This window comes from Diadema antillarum, unplaced genomic scaffold, assembly GCF_040938485.1.
Source record: "Diadema antillarum isolate AM-2024a unplaced genomic scaffold, OU_Dant_1.0 seq00000169_RagTag, whole genome shotgun sequence".
NCBI lineage: Eukaryota > Metazoa > Echinodermata > Echinoidea > Diadematoida > Diadematidae > Diadema > Diadema antillarum.
In genome coordinates this window covers 1357674-1377370 of record NW_027271238.1, presented here as the reverse complement: position 1 = coordinate 1377370, position 19697 = coordinate 1357674, and the positions used below count along the sequence as shown (strand labels likewise).

At 39.0% G+C, this 19697-nt stretch overlaps 1 protein-coding gene across 1 annotated transcript in view; it reads left to right on the top strand.

Moving 5' to 3' along the window:
* Positions 1-13124, top strand: part of LOC139728203 (uncharacterized) — a 50096-nt gene extending 36972 nt beyond the window's left edge. The window contains exons 8-15 of the mRNA XM_071639164.1: positions 647-798; positions 1094-1405; positions 3352-3472; positions 4410-4561; positions 5136-5297; positions 7306-7657; positions 10169-10683; positions 12996-13124. Coding sequence (XP_071495265.1) covers positions 647-798; positions 1094-1405; positions 3352-3472; positions 4410-4561; positions 5136-5297; positions 7306-7657; positions 10169-10683; positions 12996-13118 — 1889 coding nt within the window. The 3' untranslated portion in view covers positions 13119-13124. The remainder of the gene's footprint in view (positions 1-646; positions 799-1093; positions 1406-3351; positions 3473-4409; positions 4562-5135; positions 5298-7305; positions 7658-10168; positions 10684-12995) is intronic.
* Positions 13125-19697: the final 6573 nt, after the last annotated feature.

Genomic DNA, 19697 nt, shown 5'->3' with positions numbered 1-19697 from the left:
AATACATTTGTATGGTAAGCACTAATGTTGCACAGTGTGTTTTACTACATTTCTGACTCATTATTGCACAGGATGCTGTAATGTATATCGAAAGCTGAATCAATGAATTTGATGCTGCAAATTATGAATAGAGACTGTTAGATAATGATGATGATGCTGATAATAATGAAGATGATAGTGATGATGATGATGATGTTAATGATAATGATGATGATGATGATGATGATGACGATGATGATGATGATTCCACCCTATGGCTGTCTGACACTAGGAGACTCATAAAACTAATGCCTGCAAAATGAAACCAGACTTACATCGAGATTGATTGTCACAGAAATTCTCACTGGAATGGTTTGAAATGGATTTATCTTCATTTGCATTCATCTGTTGAGTTTGATTTTCTGTGCCCATCATACTGTTGCAAAGGTTTTATGCTAGATTGTCCATTTTCACCCTGTCCTTAAGAGACATAGTGCAAGATTCCCATCCAGCAAACCCACTTCATTTCAGAGTGACTGCTTTTGATTGAATGGTATTTCCTTTAAGGTTATTGAGCAACATGCATTCAAATCGTGCATTGATTTTATGTACTACTACTAGTAAGTTTTCTGAAATGGTGTATCTATTTCTTTCATTTACACCCTAGCTGATGCCAACAGGATAGACAGCGCAGAAAAGACTGCTTGGGACTATGCAGAGGAGAAGGATCTTCACTACTGTCAAATGATCATCAACTCGTACCAGCCACACAGCGAGAGACCCTATAGCAGGGGAAGACATCGGCACCGCACCAAACAGGTATGATGACCAGCGAGAGTGTGTGGTTGGAGATTTACCTTGCCATGGAAATCTTTCCTTGTGAGTGATGTGATCATTTATTTTCTTTTTCTGGCAGTCTTTCATTCCCGTATCTCAGTAGCATTTGTTGCTATGTGACCACGCCCTTCCCCCACTCATAAGAATCAATGTTCTTCCCTCACTATGTGTTCATATGTGCATGAACATGTGTATGTGCATACCAGAGATGTGAATGTACATCAGAAAGAAGAAATGATGGTGTATTGCTATGTTTGTCATCTTGATTGAACAGGAGGAGAACAATAACACGATACCAGCCTCTGGTACCAAAGCTACATCACCACAACTCACAGAGGACCTCTCCCAAGCGAGACTCCCCTCCCCGCCCCACCCTCCCAGACTCTTCATGCAGGGTGCCCCCCAGCCAAAGCGAGGTCACAGTCCAAGGCGTCCCTCCACAAACAAAAGGCTGTCACCCCCAGCTATGGCAGTGGATAACACCGGTAGCCACACACAGCCAACAGAGAGCTCATCTAGTGGACCGGTCTACAATGAGCAGGGTGGGGTTGGTGGCACTGTCGCGGATGATGTTGTCATATGTCCAATGGTAAATGTTTTGCAGTTTGGACTAGGGCATTTAGAAATCTCACAAGTTGCACAATGAATCGCATTGCAACCTATATAATCCAGTCACTGTAATACATTTTACCCTTGACCAGATCAAGCGATGTTTTTTCGCATCATCTTCCGAACTGAATATCAATTCACATCCTGTATCAAGACTTGTATGAATAATTCTGACCGTTAGATTTCTTTCTTACAATCTGTGATATATGTTTGATATCTGACATAAGAAGGTCTTGTCTTATTTTATTAGATATGCAGTGCTGCACACTGGCACTGGGCCGACGGTCCCTGACCAGTAAAAATCACTGTTGGACCAGTAACTTTTTTTTTTTCTGAACGGACCAGTGAAATATGGAAAATCTGGGTACCTACTGGTCTGACAGTCAGGTCAGACCAGTAGAAATAATAGAATAGTGTGCAGCCCTGAGATACGTCTTTTCATGCAGACCTTTGATTCTAATGAGACACAGTTTGCAGCATCAGCCCAAAGTCAGATTCTGACTTTGGGCTGATGGATGTAGTCAGTACTGAGTATTCAAACATCCTTGCAATACAGCCTGTCACAGTTGCCCTGATATCTCACTTGAGGTTTGCAAGATTGTTCTTACCACTTTTGCCCTCTATAAAGGTACTGTAAATCAAATTCATATGAATTTAGTCCACTGACTAAAAAAAATGCATGAAATAGGTGTATTCTTCACACACATGTTTTAAGCATGCATGCCTCAGTAGATATCTATATTGAAGTTGGTAATATGACATGTGTGTTCATACAGTCAGTATTTGCATAATCGATGGACTAAATTTAAACTGCCTTTGTGAATTTCAGCCATTGTGCTTCATCAAAAGTGATCTCTGTGTTCAACTTTTCCAGAATACTGCTCTGCTACTCTTGCATTTCTTACCATGCGCATTGTGGTTGACCACAATACTCTAGAACATTGCATTTGACTGCCCAGCTCAAAATCCCTGAGAAGTCACAGATTAGGATTCACTGGAATGAACCAAAATATATCACTGGGTTGATCAAATCAGATTGTTTCAATTTGTCTTAACCTGGGAGAGTAATCTTTTCTGTACTGTAAAAGTGGTTTCTTTCGCGTACAGATACTTTCGCGGTTTCCATCAGTGCCGACTTTTTCATGTGTGTTTAAATTTGCGGTCAGCAAAATCTGTGAATTCACAGTCGGCAAAAACTGCTTTATTTTGCACATGAAAACCAAAACTATAATCCAAATATTCTTTTATCTATTAGATAGAAATTAAAAATAAATGCAGACTTACCTGAAATCCCGTCTCTCGAGTACTTTATAACATGCTTGTACCTACATTGCGCGGTATCGCTGTGTGTGTGTTGACCATCAATACACTCAATGCACAAAATCTTCGTGTGTGCATGTGCGCAGTAGCGTTGTAACAAGCGGCGAGTTCAAAACATTTTCGTGTGATGTTAAATTCGCGGTTCAACCTCAAAGCGCGAAAAGCGTGAAAATAAAACCACCACAAAAGAAACCACGTTTACAGTACTTTCTGTCAAAATTTTGCGGCTTAAAACAAAACTGAAATAGAGATATGGGCAGTTTTTCTCAAGCATATTTTTTTCGGACAGGCGCTGCTTTCACTGGGAAATAAAATATATCCTCATTAATACTTCTGCACAGCATGCCTGAATGACCCTAAACTGTCCATCTTTTCTCCCATTTCTATGAAACTGCATCCCCTAACTCTCTTACATCAATCACTTTTTAAATGAGTTAGGATGGTCTTATTTCAACAAGTTATATAATTTCAAATCTCAGAATTTCCTCTTTTGTACTATGTGGAAAGGTAGAAATTCATTTTGGCCACTTTCTGTGGCTTTGAGCTGGGTGGTCACATATTGTTAATCTTTGCTTCACTGATGCCTCTTACCCTTTCCTCTGCCAGAGTCCCGAGGACCAGGAGGCTGTGCAATATCAACCGTCAGCGTCAGGAGAATTTGTGCAATCCCAGGAGGGTGCCATCATTGACAGCGAGATGCAACCCTCCAGTCAGACAGTGGAGCAAGGTATGTACTTGCCTATCTGCGCGACCCTTTTCACACTTCATTTGACACTGTTTTTGACACTTTCTCTTTACTGCAAGTTTTGTCTTCTCTTTCATCATGATCCGGAGTGCTGTCACACTGGAGTACTTGAAATTCAAATGGGGTCTCTCTGTAGTTAATATCAATTGCCAGTATGTGCAGTTTGGCCATTCATTTGCGTATCATTTATGTAACTAGAAAAGCACTCTGAGAGTGCAGACCTCCGCCAAGCAGGTTTTCCCACCACTGATCTTGTTCTTCCATATAGTAAGAGATCAGTGATTTCCACTCATGCGTGCATGCTGAAAGTAGCCCACTTTCCCAATATAGAAGCCTTTTGCTACGTCATCACCTTTCAGCTGCGTGGCGCTTCGCGCAAGCAGAAATTGGAACACTCATATTAGTGCACACATGCAAACCTCAAATACGCGCAGCTTGAACTCCCAAGTTCATTGACCCTACCTGCCAAAATATCAAAAATCCCTCATAAAATCCATAAAAATTCCCCAGTCACTACCAAAATTGAATCATCTGTTACTTGTGTCATTCTCAACCTTCCCTGTAAAGTTTCATCCAAATCTGTTCACTACTTTTTGAGTTATTTTGCACGCAGACAAACCAACAAACCAACGCCAGTGAAAACATAACCAAACCTCCTCCCTTGGTGGAGGTAATAATGGCATCAAAAGGATTGATTGATCGATTGAATCGGAATAGCCATAATGATATGAGATCTGCCTTTGGTGAATGGTTTGAATGTAAGGGAATTATTTGTCTAAATCTAAAAGCGTGCCAGTCCCAAAGGTTTGTAACAATGTGGAGTTATTGTGAAAGGGGGAGAAGATTGTCTACCCAGTGTAAGACTGAATTAAAGTCCTTGTACATAATTTGATTGCCTCTTACTACATGCTATTTGTAGTGGAGTCCAGCCCTAGAACACCGAGGGGACGTTCCGGCAGTGTGGTCAGTGACATGAGTGAGCAGAGCATCAACTTCGGGATGGACGTCTCTGACATCGAGGGTGAGGAAGGGAGCAAGCAGGAGGAAAGGGTCAATGAGAGGCTGACCGAGGTAAGGCCATCTGGACGATATAACTAGTGTGAGATGTAAAAGAGCGTAATATTCCTATGATACAAAAAAGAAAAGAAAAAGAAAAACAGGAATGTGATCCAGTAGAGTATTTTTTTCTTCTTTTTTTTTTAGCAGACATTGTTAGAGCAAGTTTCATGAAGAGTGTAAGTGAGGCTGATTGTTCAAAATGGGACAATTTCACAAGAATTGCTTCTGATATGGACTCAGAAATTGTTTGGAAGCAAATCTATTCATTGAAATGATGTATTGCTTAACTTGATGGATAGAAAAGAACAAAGCAGCAGACATGGCATTGAAATATGTACTGTTTAGGAACCTTGTGAGTTTTATCTTTACTGGGTTTCATTGAAGGGTAATATGTCTTGAAGTGTGTGTAAAATGTAATTTAAGGTCATATTGATGGAAGATAAAATGAACTATACCACCTCCTCCTTCTCTTCCATTGCATGACTGGATATCAACCATATCACCCTTAGACACAAGAACTTTGTCAGTTAGTGTACCAGTCATTTCAGCATCTTGCATTCATCATACGCATTATCCATTCCACTAGCCTGTCACCACCATGAGGCAGATGCCACTCCCCTCAGCTCCTTCTGCAGCCAATCAGAAGCTTCCCATGCCACCACGCCCACCCAGCCCAGCCCTGGTGCCAACCAATCACCATCCCCCATCCCACCACCCTCCATCACCATCAGCTCCACCCATCTCACAGGTCGGTAGCTATGGACATCCTCTCTTTCCTCCTGTTGAATGTTTGTTGTGGCTATCATTTTCTTTTCCAGTCAGCAGTACCACTCAAGTTATGTATCTCTCATGACAACGGTATTGTTTCTTATTGATGACTGCGCGAAAGCGTAAATCTGGACTAGCAATTATGAGAAACCACAAGTTTATTTTCCCTTCTTTTTTCAGGAGTCATTAATGAAAATTAGATAAGTTAGACATGCTTAAACGACATAAAATGTTATCAATAGCAGATCAAGAATATCACTTCTCTTGAGGCCCTCACATCCAGTATGATGAGGGTCAAACATTCTATGCATCTGATATGTAATTTATAGTTTTGTTTTCCAGAATGACACATTACAAAGTTTAAAGTGCTAAATGTTGTTATGCCATTGTCCCGGAGGATATTCTTGAAACCATCAGAAAGTCAAATTGTGGAAAAATTTTTGCGACGAGAAAGTGTTACCTTTATTATGTTACATCAGTTTAAAGGGAAGCAGTCCTGAGATTTTCACTGTACTGATAATTAAGAAGAGTAAAAAATATAACCTTTCACCAATTTATACGCGTGAACATCAAAAATTGTCTTCGTACGCGATTTTTAAAAAATAATTCCTGCAAGCGATCATGTAAGAGCCTGCCAAAAGGTGCAACGTCATTGATGCCCTACTCTCAAGTTGACAGCCGTGCCTCAGAAAACCAATTTAAGTGTTCAAAATGACCATATCTGATTTTTTCATAAAATGTGACAATATGTGGTTTTATTATTTCAAACAAAATATTTCAAGCTTATTTATATATACAATTAATATAAAAATAAATAGTAAACATGTATTTATAAATAACTAGGGATGACGAGCAGAACACCGCTGGAAAGAGTTGTGCATCGATGACGTATGACTCTCCGCCAAGACTTGCTCATTTGCAGAGTCACACTTTTTTAACCGAAATGTACGAGCTTATTTGGTGATTTGAAAGTTTGTTTTTGATGAAAGTAGTTCATTGGAGGTACCAACAACAACATATTTTTTTAAATTTCGTGAGGACTGCGTCCCTTTAAGGCTCGGTCACAAATACCATTAAGAACTGCTACGAACGCCATACGAACGAGTTGTAGACAATTTCGTAAGATCTTCTTAAGAAGGCCGTACGAAACCAGCATTCGTAGACCGTTCATAGACCGTTCGTAAGTTCGTAGCCTGGTCGATGGTCTTGTCCAAGATTTTTTTTAAATTTCGTATGAAACCCTCTCTTCGTAAGGTGTGGTACAAACATCGTAACAACTATGCAAGATTTTGCAGGGTCGAGAGACAATTCTTGAAGCCTTAAATTCTTACGATGATTGTAAGAACGCCTTAAGTTGTTCATAGAGGACTCTTGCGTCTTTCGTAAGAATGCCTTACGAACAGAGATTCATACGGTGTTCTTATGAACAACTCTTCGAGTTTGTAAGGCGTTCGTAAGGGACTCGTAAGGCGTAGGTACACAATTTGTTCTTGCGAATTAAACAGCGTTCGTACGAAATTTGTAAGAAGGCCGTAAGAATCTGTGCCCCATCTACGAATCCGTACGAACTCCAGAATTTGTACGAACAGTGACATTCGTACGAACACATCGTTTGCACGAACCTTTGTGACCGTAACTTTAGTGGGACTTGTAAATGCCTTGTGAGATATACAGAGATGTACTTCCCACCCAGCAAAATAGGTGTAAGCTCAGTGCAGATCCTGTCACAGAGTTTTGTACACATGTATGCATGTCACCATTATTGTTCAGATGCATTCAAAAGAACTCTTTCACTTTGACCTTGATGTCTTTAATACCCGTGATAATACTTTATTATATGAGATATCATTCTTCATTGACCAGAAAGGAAGCCATAGAATTATTATCTTGTGATTAGAGTTTGTTGTGTTAGTTTCCTTTGTCTTATAAACTCTCTTCCAAGAACACACATCCACTGTGTTTGACCACACCCCTTCCCTGCCCCACAGATATCACCATTCACCAAAGGACCTATTCAGTCCCCACCATCCCAGCAGCCACAGCCGACTCCCATCAATCATCCGCCACCTCCGCCCCCAACGGCGGGAGCGCAACCAGCAACCCAGCAGTCCTTGCCGGCAGCATCGCCTCGGCGACTGATGCCACTGGGAGATTCCCCCTTTGGCGGGCAGGCACTGCCCCGCCCACTGCCTGAAGGGGCGGGACTGGGGAAGGGGAAGAAGAAGAAGAAGAGGAAAGGGAGTAGCGGTAGTGTTGGTAGTGTTGAGACGTCCCTGAATGCAGTCCAACCCGTCCAACCGATAGCCAGGTCTCCCATTGGCCCTCCAGAGCCTGATTTTGGTAAGTCTCGGCAAAAAGTATAGTAATTACCTCCGCCAAGGGGGGAGGTTATGTTTTCGTTACCGTTGGTTTGTTTGTTAGTTGGTTGGTTCATTCATTCGTTCGTTCGTTTGTCTGTGTGCAAAATAACTCAAAAAGTGGTCAACGGATTGAGATGAAACTTGCAGGAAAGGTTTAGAATGACACAAGTAACAAACGATTAACTTTTGGTAGTGATCCGAGAATTTTTGGGGAATTTATGACGGATTTGTGATATTTTTGCAGGTAGGGTCAATGAACTTGGGAGTTCAGGCTGCGCGTATTTGAGGTTTGCATGCGCGCACTGAAGTGCGTGCTCTAGTTTCTGCTAGGGCGAAGTGCGCGGTGCAGCTGAGGGTTTATGACATAACAAAGGCTTCTATATTGGGAAATCAGGCGGCTTTCAGCACACAATGCAGTACGTATGGGTGGAAATCACTGATCTCTGTGGAAGAACAAGATCAGTGCGGGTGGAAATGGGCTGCATGCTTGGCGGAGGTCTGCGCTCTCAGAGTGCTTCTCTAGTTTATTAATGGATTATTTAGACAAGGGTCAGCCTGGAGGCTCTAGCTCCTATACAGTGGGAAATACTGCCCATTGCCCACTGGATATAAATAGGTGACTACTTGCCTTATTAGACAGATAGGTGTCGTGTGCAAGGCCTTTCACTCATGTTGCACCATGTGGTACCCCGCACTACTGTGTTGTATGGTGCCATCTCGTGTTCATAAAATGTACATTTACCACTGATCTCTATAGGAAGTGTATAGATCAGTGATATTTGCACACATGCGATAATGATCCCAATCAGTTCAGCTGTCTTATAAAGTTTGTTCTTTTACTGTATTTGCCATAATGATAAGAATAATGATGATTTTTTTGTGTGTGATTTTTTCAAACGTGTTTTACTATTAAATAGTATTTCAGAATGAGATCATTTTAATCCAGTAATTTTTCCTGTGATTACTGGTTTTATGTCTCGCGTGGACTGGTAATGTAAAAGTGGAAATTTTCGTGGTGTCGAAAGTTTCGCGCATTTTGCGCAACCAGAAACTAGCGGGAAAATAAAAGCACGCAAATATTTGTGCTTGCCATATTCTTCCAGTAGTTGATGTCTTGATTCCGTTGAATTAATAACACGTGAAGCTCTTCTTACCCAGCCAAGTGTGTAAATTAGTCGCACGAAAATATCCACTCTTACAGTAATGCATAGTGGCGGTACTGCCATTGAGATCAGTGTTGTAGTGTGTGGCATGAGTGCTGATTTGATGATGATGCCGTGCTGCTGAGTTCATTGCTGCAACAAATTTTTATGCCTCCGCCAACGAAGTGGCAAGAGGCATTATGTTTTCGGGTCGTCCGTCCGTCCGTACGTCCGTCCCGTTTTGTTTTTGTCGATATCTCAAGAAACGTGAGGTGGTTTTGCATCAAACTTGGTATGAGGGTATATCCTGGGGGGATAATACTTTGTTTGGATTTTAGGGTCACGGGGTCAAAGGTCACAGGTTATTTTGTGAAGAAAAGGTTGAAATTTCATGTTTTTCTCCATATCTCGCAAATGGTTCAAGGTATCTTCATGGAACTTAGTATATATGCATGTACCGATGGGCAGTGAGTATCTAGGGAAGTTGGGGGTCATGTGTCAAAGGTCAGGGGTCAAAGGTCAAGGTCAACTCCTCAAAATATCACTACTTTCCTTATATTTATGCAATGCCTGAAGGATTTTTTTTAACTTGATGTATGCATGTATAACCCAATATATATTCTGTAGGAAGTTTCTTGCCAAAAGGTAATAGGTCAAAGGTTAAGTGAAAGTGCTAAATTGCACTTCTTCCTCCATATCTCAAAAGTAACTCAAGGTATTATCATGAAACTTACATATTTATGCATGTTCTACCTAACAGTGATTCTCTTTGGAACTGTGAGGTCAAAAGTCAAAGGCCAGGTTTAGATAATACTATTTTACCATATGATACTGAAATTATACTTTTTCTCAATACCTTGAAAATTACTCAATGCATAAACTTATAAAAGGGTCAAAAGTCAAGTAAAAGTCATCAGTTCCACCAAATACCTGCACTCTGATGTTTTAATCATTCATCCAATTGAACCTAGTTCTAGGAAAGTGAACATTCAGCACATTTGTGGCAAACCTGTCATTTTAATATTTTGCCAATTGTGTGACACTGTCATCACACATTGTCAAGACATTGTACTGAAGACCTATTAGGAGAACCATGCATTATGGCGGAGGCATACACCAGTCACCGTAGCGACATTTCTAGTCTTTAATGAAGCGCTTTTGCCAATTCATTTTTAACTCAGGATACAGTTCTTAAATAACTATCTAAACAAAATGGCATTAAATGATAATCAAACAAAATGGCAGAAGTCTATTTGGTACCACACGGTACCAAAAACCACATCACATAAGGCCTCTTTAGTTAATAGTGGACTATTCATTCAAATGACTATTTGATTTGTTATTCACAGCTCTAAGGCCACCGAGTCCTGGCTTCCTACCACCATCAGGCCTGCACCCAAACCACAACCACCTGCCTGCCCCTAACAGTGCCCATCCAACGCCACCAACACCTACCCCTCGCAGTCTCAGCAGATCTCCTCAACCCCCACCCCTCCACATCCACCATCCCCAGGAAATTGCCCAAGTGGCCCCTCTCCATGGAGGGGGTGGACCGGGGCCCAAGGCTCACCAACACCAACACCAACAACAGCAGCAGCAGCAGCAGAATCGGAATGGGGCGTGGGAGGTGTCATGGGAACCCAAGCGCCCCGGTATGCCGGCCCCGCCCATCACCCCTCGGGATGGTCGAGGCGGCACCTCCCCCTCCCCCTCGCCCCTTCTCCCTCAGGCCAACACTCAGGGAGGTTTGTTGCTGGATAGAGGGAATACTGGAGGTGGTAAGCAGCTGTCTCCAAGGGGCTCATCGCCACAGCCGGGCCCCAGTCCCAGAGGGGGCCACAGTCCAGGCCCTCTGCATAGTCAGGTAGGAGATGATGTGGTCGTTCTCTCGGCTTATGTTAATCTCATATTAATATCACAAGCTATGCAATAGAACGGAGGAGTGTCCTGCAAAAACTACTTAATGCAAAAGTTGGTCATACCAAAAATGACTTCTCAGTCAGCACAGAAAGTGCTGGCTGTCGAGTAGTTTTGTACAATGGAGGGATTTAACTTTTTATATGGTCAGGCAAGTAACTAAACTTGCCATTCTTTTTGATCAGCATTTCAATCAGTAATTCAAACCTACCCTACTTAAATTAGCAAGCCCACTATTATGACATGGCAGCGTGCCTCTGCCCAGTGGGAAGGCCATGGTGACACAATAGGGAATAGGGGAATTAAGTAATCTCTGTTCATGAACAATTGGTTTCCAGACGTCTGCGCCAATTCTCAAAGAAAGCTTTCTAGTGGCCATGCCATTTGGTGAACAAAGAAGAGTAAAGGTTGATATTGCTTGAATATTATATGATACATGGATTTGTAATGACACTTGTTGACAGTTAGTCAGCAATTACATGAAAATGGCATGAACTTGGCAGGTGATAAATTAGAGGGGTTCTAAATCATTCATTGCATGATGTGATGAAATCATTGCTTCATATAAATGTCCCTCAAAAAAATAGGATAAAGGCACTTCTGAAACTAAGCTTTTGATGTCATATATCAGGGGCGGATCCAGGAATTCTGTAAATGGGGGGGGGGGGGCGCAACTAATATTTCTGGTGCCACTTCTGGGTTTGATTTCATTTTTTTCTTTTTATTTCTTTTGTTTTTAATGAAAAATAAAGGGGGATGTGCGCCGGTTGCGCCCCCCTCTGGATCCACCACTGTATATGTGACCGTGCATCACAAAATGAACAAAAAGTCGCACCCCTTGATTACATGTGAGGACTCAAAGAAGGTGAAATGGGTCAACCAAGTCAATATTCAGTTTTTCATACCTTCTTAAAGAGCTACCCTTCTTCTACATAATTCTTAAGTTTGGGATCATAAAATGAATGGGAAAGTACATTTTCAGTAGTTTTTCTACAACCCTTTTTTGTAGAGTAGTGAGATCAGGTATGTCTTAGAGGCCCCTTTTCATTTCTTGATGACCCTTTGCACACTCTTCACTTTCAAGTCTGATAACTTTTGAAGGTATAGCACTACTGCTCTGAAAGTTGGCATTAATCATGGAAAGAAGGTGTTAATAGAGCATGCTCAATTTCAATTTAATCTGATAATCCCTTCATTGTTGTTGCTCCAGTGGTTTACATGCTGTTTTTGTCCCATTCATCACACAGCCAGCAAGGTTTGGTAAAGATTAAGCGCTTCAATAGACAGATAGACCATGTACTTCAGACCCTCTTTTCTCGGTTCACACTTTTCCAGAGTGTGCGCTTTCTTTCCAATATTTAGATAAGTTAAGAGAGTCCATTTGAGTTGAGTTATACATCTTTTTAAAGCTTAGAGTCTGCTCTTTCAGAACCTGTCCTTAACTAAAAATCCATGTCTGGCGACTTTTTGTGTGTTTTGTGGTGCAGGGTCACATATATAGTTGGTGAAAATTTGCTAGAGCAGGACAAGGTGTTTAACTCTGTATGAGCCATGTTCACACACTCTACTCAGTTGACATCATGCCAAGTTTGCACAATTTGCGCATACGCACAAACCTACTCAAGCCGATCGATAAATCGCCAAATGCGCCATTAGGATGAAAGCTTCACTCGCGATCCCATTCCTTTCATGTGTATCTTGCATTGTGTGGTGATTTTATATTGATCGGTGTTCCTTGTTGGCTTTTCAAATTAATTTGACAAGTTTCTGTCACTGTTTTGTGTGCAAAAATCATGCCTTGACAATGATGTAGCTACTGGTCATTTAAATAAAAAATAATCATAGATTTATCATAAAAATTAAAATCAAATCAATGCTTGTGATTTTCTCTACAACTTTGCTCATTGCCTGTCCAGCAAAACAAAAAAGCTATGATCAGTTACAATTACTCAATCCATTTGACGCCAGTGGTGATTTGCAAAAGTTTCTGCCACAAAAAAAAAGAAAAGTAAATGACAAAAAAGGGTGTCGGCTCCAACTTGCATAAGTTTCACACTGTGAATGTTTCTGTTTTTTACAGTACTTTGTGACCACTGGAGTACGAGCTTACTGGTAGTGTTAATGCAAGGGACTTTGGTGGATATGTTTGGTTCGATTCCTCCTCAGAAATTTGCAGTTGCCGTGCTGCAATACCAACCATCATCTATGTCCTAGTTCTTTTCTGTTTCCCATCCTTTTCCACATGTGCAGAACAAACAGGGAGGGCTGACAGACCTCCAGAGACCACGAACACCCCAGATGCCTGTGACCTCAAGGTTTCCCGACACTAGAGGGCGACAGCCCGGCTCTTTGCCCGCTCATCCTCCTCCGGGAAGGCCATAAAGAGAGAGTGAGCCCAAAAAAAAAAAAAAAAAATTGAGAGCAAACAGGGTATGAATCTCTTTCCACATGTCATTCAATGGACTTACACCCCACTGCTTTCAAGAAAGACTCTGATGAGAACAAATATACATTCATTCAGATGACATGATTCTGTGATGCTACAATTTTAGCACCGACATTCATGGAAGACAACAGTATAGAAGATTGAGTTCACGTCCTTAATGTGGATGTCTTAGGTTTGTCCACTATCATATTCACTGTCAGTCCTACAAGTGAGCAAAGTGAGTTGTGAAAAAGGACAACAATTGGATCTCTTACATAACTTAACTTAGGGGCCTGGATGTGAAGTAGGTTTCACAACGTGCAGTGAAATAGGATAAGGTACTTGTTGGTGTTACGGTTTAGTGCTTACCTCGAAAGTCCCATCAGGTTCAAACAGTCAAATGCACTGGAGAGTGACTATAGGCCTGGCTTAACCATTTCCGTACCTGGAATTTTGGACAGTGTGTACAGTGCTGCAGAGTTTTCTCTACCAATGATCCCTCAAAGCACACAAAGGTGTGAATGTTAAGATATGAAGAATGTAATACTGCAGCAAGGATGACATATACTTGTGAGATATCAGTTAAATAAAAAATGAAAAAATGCAGAGAGAGAGAGAGAGAGAATGTGCATGTTTGTATACATTTGTCATATGTGAAGATAAATACAAGACATTCATTTCAGTACTCAAAGTTTCGTAAGTTCTGATATCCTTGAAAATCTTTTCAGATCAGTCTCAGTGAAGCTGCTATTATACGGTTGAAAGCTCATGCAAAATGAGAGAGGGTATTTTTTGATATAATGAAGAATCTATTTTCAGATACTGCCACAATTACATCAGTTTTCACATATCCACTGTATCGTTGTTGACATTATTGCATTTTTTTGAAACAAAGATGAGTAGACACATAACCAAACCGACTTTCTCTTGCTTGCGTGCTTGCTTGTTTTTGCCAAACAGCGGTTAAGGAATGGTTGTAGAAAATAGAAAAATCAACTCAACAAGACTTGTGTGTCAAAGAGAGAAGTACATCCTATGTTACAATCAAATTTCAAAAGGTTCTCCACAGTGGATGTAAGTGTCTTTCAGTTTAAGCATAGAAATCCGTGAGAGGTTTTTTTTTTTTCAGCTTGTGAATGTAAAATGTGTAACATACTGATTGGAGGTCTGTACAGTTGATCAAGTTGTGCATGGATGTCTTTCAAGCAGGGACAAGTTGGCCTTGTTATAAGAATCAGTGTTCTGTATCTACAAACAACTTGTGCCAATTTTTGTTTGTTTGTTTGAGTGGTACACATAAAGTCAATGCAGGTCCCTACCTAGATGCAGTTCATAGCGACTTAGCTTCATTATTTTCAGTTTATGTCACTTGTTTTTCGATTTAAAGATTGCCTTGCAGAATGTAATGTTCTAGATTTAATGAACTGTGTTGGGATTACCTGTTTACTAAAGATTGCCTTGCAAAATGTAATGTCCTAGATTTAATGAATTGTGTTGGGATTACCTATACCATATGTCCCCCCCCCCCCCCCCAAAAAAAAAAGAAAAAAAAAAGAATAAAAGAAATAGAGCTAAGATGTTATGTTTTAAGACTGTGAAGTAGCATTTTGACAGTTTTATCATATTGGTTGTAAGTAATGTGAAAATCCGATCGTAATTTTTCTTTTTTTTTTAACATACTGTACTAGGGATTACCTTTAAAAATGTAATGTCCTGGATTTAATGGACTGTGTTCCTTAGTTTGTGCAAAGTCTCATTCTGTACCCAATTCATTGGTAGGTATCCGTAAGAAATAGATGTATACATTTAAAGGGGATGGCTAGTAACCGATCAGTGGGAATCAGTGGGAATGCTGAGGGATGATTGTTCCAATCCTTGTGGGATTCATTTAAGAGTACATTATATATCTATTGTGTGAAAATTATTTGCCTCAGAACGGTCTCATATTCAAGTAATGTGCAGATTAATGCCCCGTCACTGACCAGGCACGCTAACCTGGAAACATTAAACTGCACATTACTTGAATATGAGACCATTCTGAAGCAAATAATTTTCACACAACAACAGATATATAATGTACTCTTAAATAAATCCCACAAGGATTGGAACAATTATCCTCCAGCATTCCCACTGATTCCCACTGATCAGTTTACTAGCCATCCCCTTTAAGATGTATTTAGTGTAAAAGGCAGCAGGGATTAAAAGGCGAGGGTTGGGAGGAGACATAGTTACATTTGCAGAACTTTTTTTTTTCAGAAATTCCTTTAAAAAGAACACACACACACAAAAAGAAGAAGAAAAAAAAATCCTCAGACTATGTGATACATTCTTGCTCAAAGAAAGTCATTTATGGAAATATTTCAAACACTGGTAATGGCTTTGCAACAATTACAAGCTTCTTGGCCTGGCTGTCCCCTCCTCCCGTTCGTGAAAACTTCCACCTTTCATGCAATTTTATGAGTGTGATTTATTGATCTGTTTCCTCAGGATTCTCAAATTTCCAATGACATTGTACAGGAACCACCTCATGACTATGGCCAATGGGTTTATGATAGAGGCTGAAGAAAATGTCTGATTATCATCTATTCATATTTTGTTGATTCCTGTATATGTTTTGTTATTTTCATTTGTGCTCATTAATCATTATTTATTCAAAACAGTGATCAACCATATTTCCCCCAGTAAGTGTTACCTGAAGTAATTTGAAGTTTTAAAAGTGTGTACATCTTCAGTAGGTCAGTTTGCTAATATACTGTAAAAGTGAATATTTTAGCGCGAGTAACTTTTCGAGCTCGGTCAGGTAAGGCAAGTTTTGCATGTTTTTATTTCCGCGAATTCAAGACACGCACTACTGGAACATAAAGCAAGCAAAAATATTTGCCTGCTTTTATTTTCGTGCTATTTTCTGGTTGGGCAAAATGCGTGAAAATTTCAACACCGCGAAAATTTCCACTTTTACAGTACTCAAATTTTTGCACACTATTCGCTCTGCTTACTTTTTAGCAAGTTATTCCATCGACCTTAACATACCCATTGCATTTCAGTTCTTGGAAAAGTTGGAATCAGTGTGCAGGCATTCTATGATGCTATGTTTGGCAAGGCTGTAGCGATCTTTCTGGTTGTTGGGCACAATGCTATTCCCCCCCCCTCCCAATAAAAAAATGAAAAATTGAAAATAAAAATATATATGTATATAGCTAGATATACATATATGCCTAAAAAGAAGAAAATGTCTGTAAACCAATGTACTTAAAAACTCACAAATATGTTGTTTAGTATCAGAATGAAGTTTTGACAGCCTGGTATATCGAATGTGATGCTGCAAGACTCTCCATCTATTTCTTTGATGCAGTTGTGACACTTGCATCACGCATGTGAGATATGGTGATAAAATGCTAATTGTATGAAATGCTAATTTTTCATGTGCTTGTACCCTCTGTGATGCTTGTCAACTAGAGATTTTAAACTTCATGGAAAAGCCGCTGAAATATTTGAGGACTCATCATTAATGAATGCATGATATACATGTATGTGTAGCCTGCATGCAGGTAATGTAGTGTGTTTTGAGGCTGCTATATGGTTTAGAGTTCAGGCAACAACATAATGCCTACTATAGCCTCACAAATTGAATCAAATTAAATCAAATCAAATTAAACTTGACTCAGGTGATAGTCTTGAAAGAAATCATAATTGCATAATCAATTGTTGATAGCCAGCTTGCATGGAAGTTTAGATTCTCTTTGGTTAGGAAAAAGTTCTTTAATTCATCCAAATTTGTGCACCTTGCACCAGTTTGTTTGTACCTATTTAGAAACGATGATAAGTCAAACCTTTTCTTTTTTATTCTTCTTCTTTTCCTGACATGAAACATAAAGATAATCAGGGTGACTATGAACAATTAAACTGTGTATGTGGAAAATATTTTATTCAAAATGATTTAATGTGCAGATATTAGACTGAGTTATTTCCAAGTATTGTTGTATCTTTGATTTCATTCAGCTCTGTAAAGAAATGTCAATTGTATTCTGTGTATTTACCACATTGAGCCTTAAACGTTATCACCTTGACTATTATTTATGTATACGAGAATTTAAAGTGCAATTGAGAACAAGACAGTTTTTAGAATGATACAGTGTTCACATGTATGTAAAATCATCATGAAAACTGTGGAGTGATGTAAATATGATGCAGATCTATGTACATAATATCTTGATACTTTTCTTCTACTTGTAAACATATTCTGAAAATTTTGTTGTGTGTGCATGTAAATTCAGCTGAAGTTTTATAGTCTTTCTTCAACACCCTGTTGAACTCTATAAATGTTTATCATAAGTTGTACTTGTGAGGTAATCAGTGGATACTTGCATTTCTTAAAACCTACCCAATGCTTAGATGAAGTTCTGTGGTATTGTGCTATTTTTAGAGACTTTTGGGAAATGTGTATTAAATGGGGGATTTTCAAATCAGTGGGGGAAAAAAACCCACTATGGTAGCACAGTGAATTTTCCCCAAAAGCTTAAGTGGTATAAACTTTGAAACAAGCATACACTTTGAAATAAGAAACATATTATTAATACATCAATGTCACTCTCCCATGCTGGATTATCCTGTCATGGAGATACACCATTATAAGTTTTTGACTCTTTTTTAATGCATTCAATTTAGGAATAAATCATGATCATGAATCTATTTCTCCTGTTGTCATTTCTATATAGATGCCAACAAGAGCTCGACCTGAATTACCTTTGCTTGCTTTCACTTATTGTTGAGAGAACCAGGAAAAAAAAATCCAATATTGGTGAATATGCAAAGTTGTGCATATTTGCAATCATGTTAACTTGTGCAATTTGCACAAAAATATTTATTTGGCATGGAACTATTGGAAGTGAATTATGGACCAGTTAAGACTTACATATAAAATCTGATATGAAATAATATTATTTTATAAGGACAATATTAAAGATTTGATCAAAATCAGACATAAATTAAGGAAGTTATGTAATTGTAAAGTTTTGCTAATTTTCACAAAATGCTTCCTGAACAATCAATATGAATTTCCAAATGATTATGTTGATGATGTTGTCACCTCACAACTCACCATATAGTTTTTACATAAAATTTTGAAATATCCAGCTTTTTTTTTTTCTTTTTTTTTTCTTTTTTTTTTTGGGGGGGAGGGGTCAAATGCAATTGCATCCCAATTTTGAATCACAATATACTGGATTTTAATTTAAAGTCATTCACCTAGGAACAACCTTGTAAGATACACTTTTACAGCAGAAAATTTGAATTTTTTACTTTTTTAAAAATACACAATCAATGGAAGATGGTGAGGTGATGGTATCGTGTACTTGCTAATTTGCCTATTCGTATTGACTGTTTGAGAACTGTTTTCCAATAAACTAGTGAAACTTTACAATTTCATAGATGCCCTAATTCTAATTTAATTTTGGATCAAATTTACTCTGTTATGCTTATGAAGTTATGCTTTCCTTTCTGGCTAACTTTTATTTTGTCTGGAATTTCCCTTTAAGCTTTGAAGATACAGATGTATTTGATGTCTGGTCAAACAGAGATTTGCTTGCAAATTTCTTGTATAAGACAAACAATTGTAATTTTATGTGTCCTATCTTCAAATCAAATACTCGTAAGAAACATGAAACCTGTTTGTAATCTATCAAAGTATGAGCATAGAAGTAACATGATGAAAATCAGTCATCGTTTTTGATTAGCATCGCCAAGAACCTGTGACATTCCTTTCATGTTAGTCATCGTTCGTGTTGGTACTACACCACGATATTATGGTGATGTGACTTATTGAAATATTTTTTCTATCAATGTAGAATTTTGTACAGTGATTTGATATGTCGGGTACTTACACACACAAAAACTAACATTCCTTTAAATTGCATGAATCATTCCATGAAATATGTTGCTTATGTATACATGGTGACTCAGATATCATTGCCAAGTAAACTGTACAACAGCTTTGAAAGAATCCTTTGGCAGAGGTTATGCAAAAGGAGATATCTAGGCCATTATTACATTGTAATGTGCAAAATCTTGTGATGTTAGAAAGTCATCCGATTTCAAACCATTAGCGTCACATTTTTCAATTATCATTAGAAGTGGTAATTTACTTTCACTGATTTGTGTATACATGTAAATTCAATGTAAATGCACTTTGGCATCAAGGTCATCATAGATACCTGCCTAGCACAACAATCCTGGTGCTTTGAAAATGGGGAAAAATCAAATAAAGCGAAAGAATTCAATCACAGTTTATCGAATGAAGTTAATGAATCATATTTTAAATGTACATGTATTTCAGAAAATTTCTCAGCACTGATAAGGCTTTCAATGACTTGAGACTTCTGTTTACAAAAAGATATGTTACAGTGATTTTCATGTTGAAGACAAAATTTCGTCGGGTGAGAATGAGAAGGGCGTTAAGTTGCCACTAAACCCTATGGCCCGAATTCAGGAAGGTGGTACAAATGAAACCATGGTTTAAACCATGGACAAAAGCCATGGAG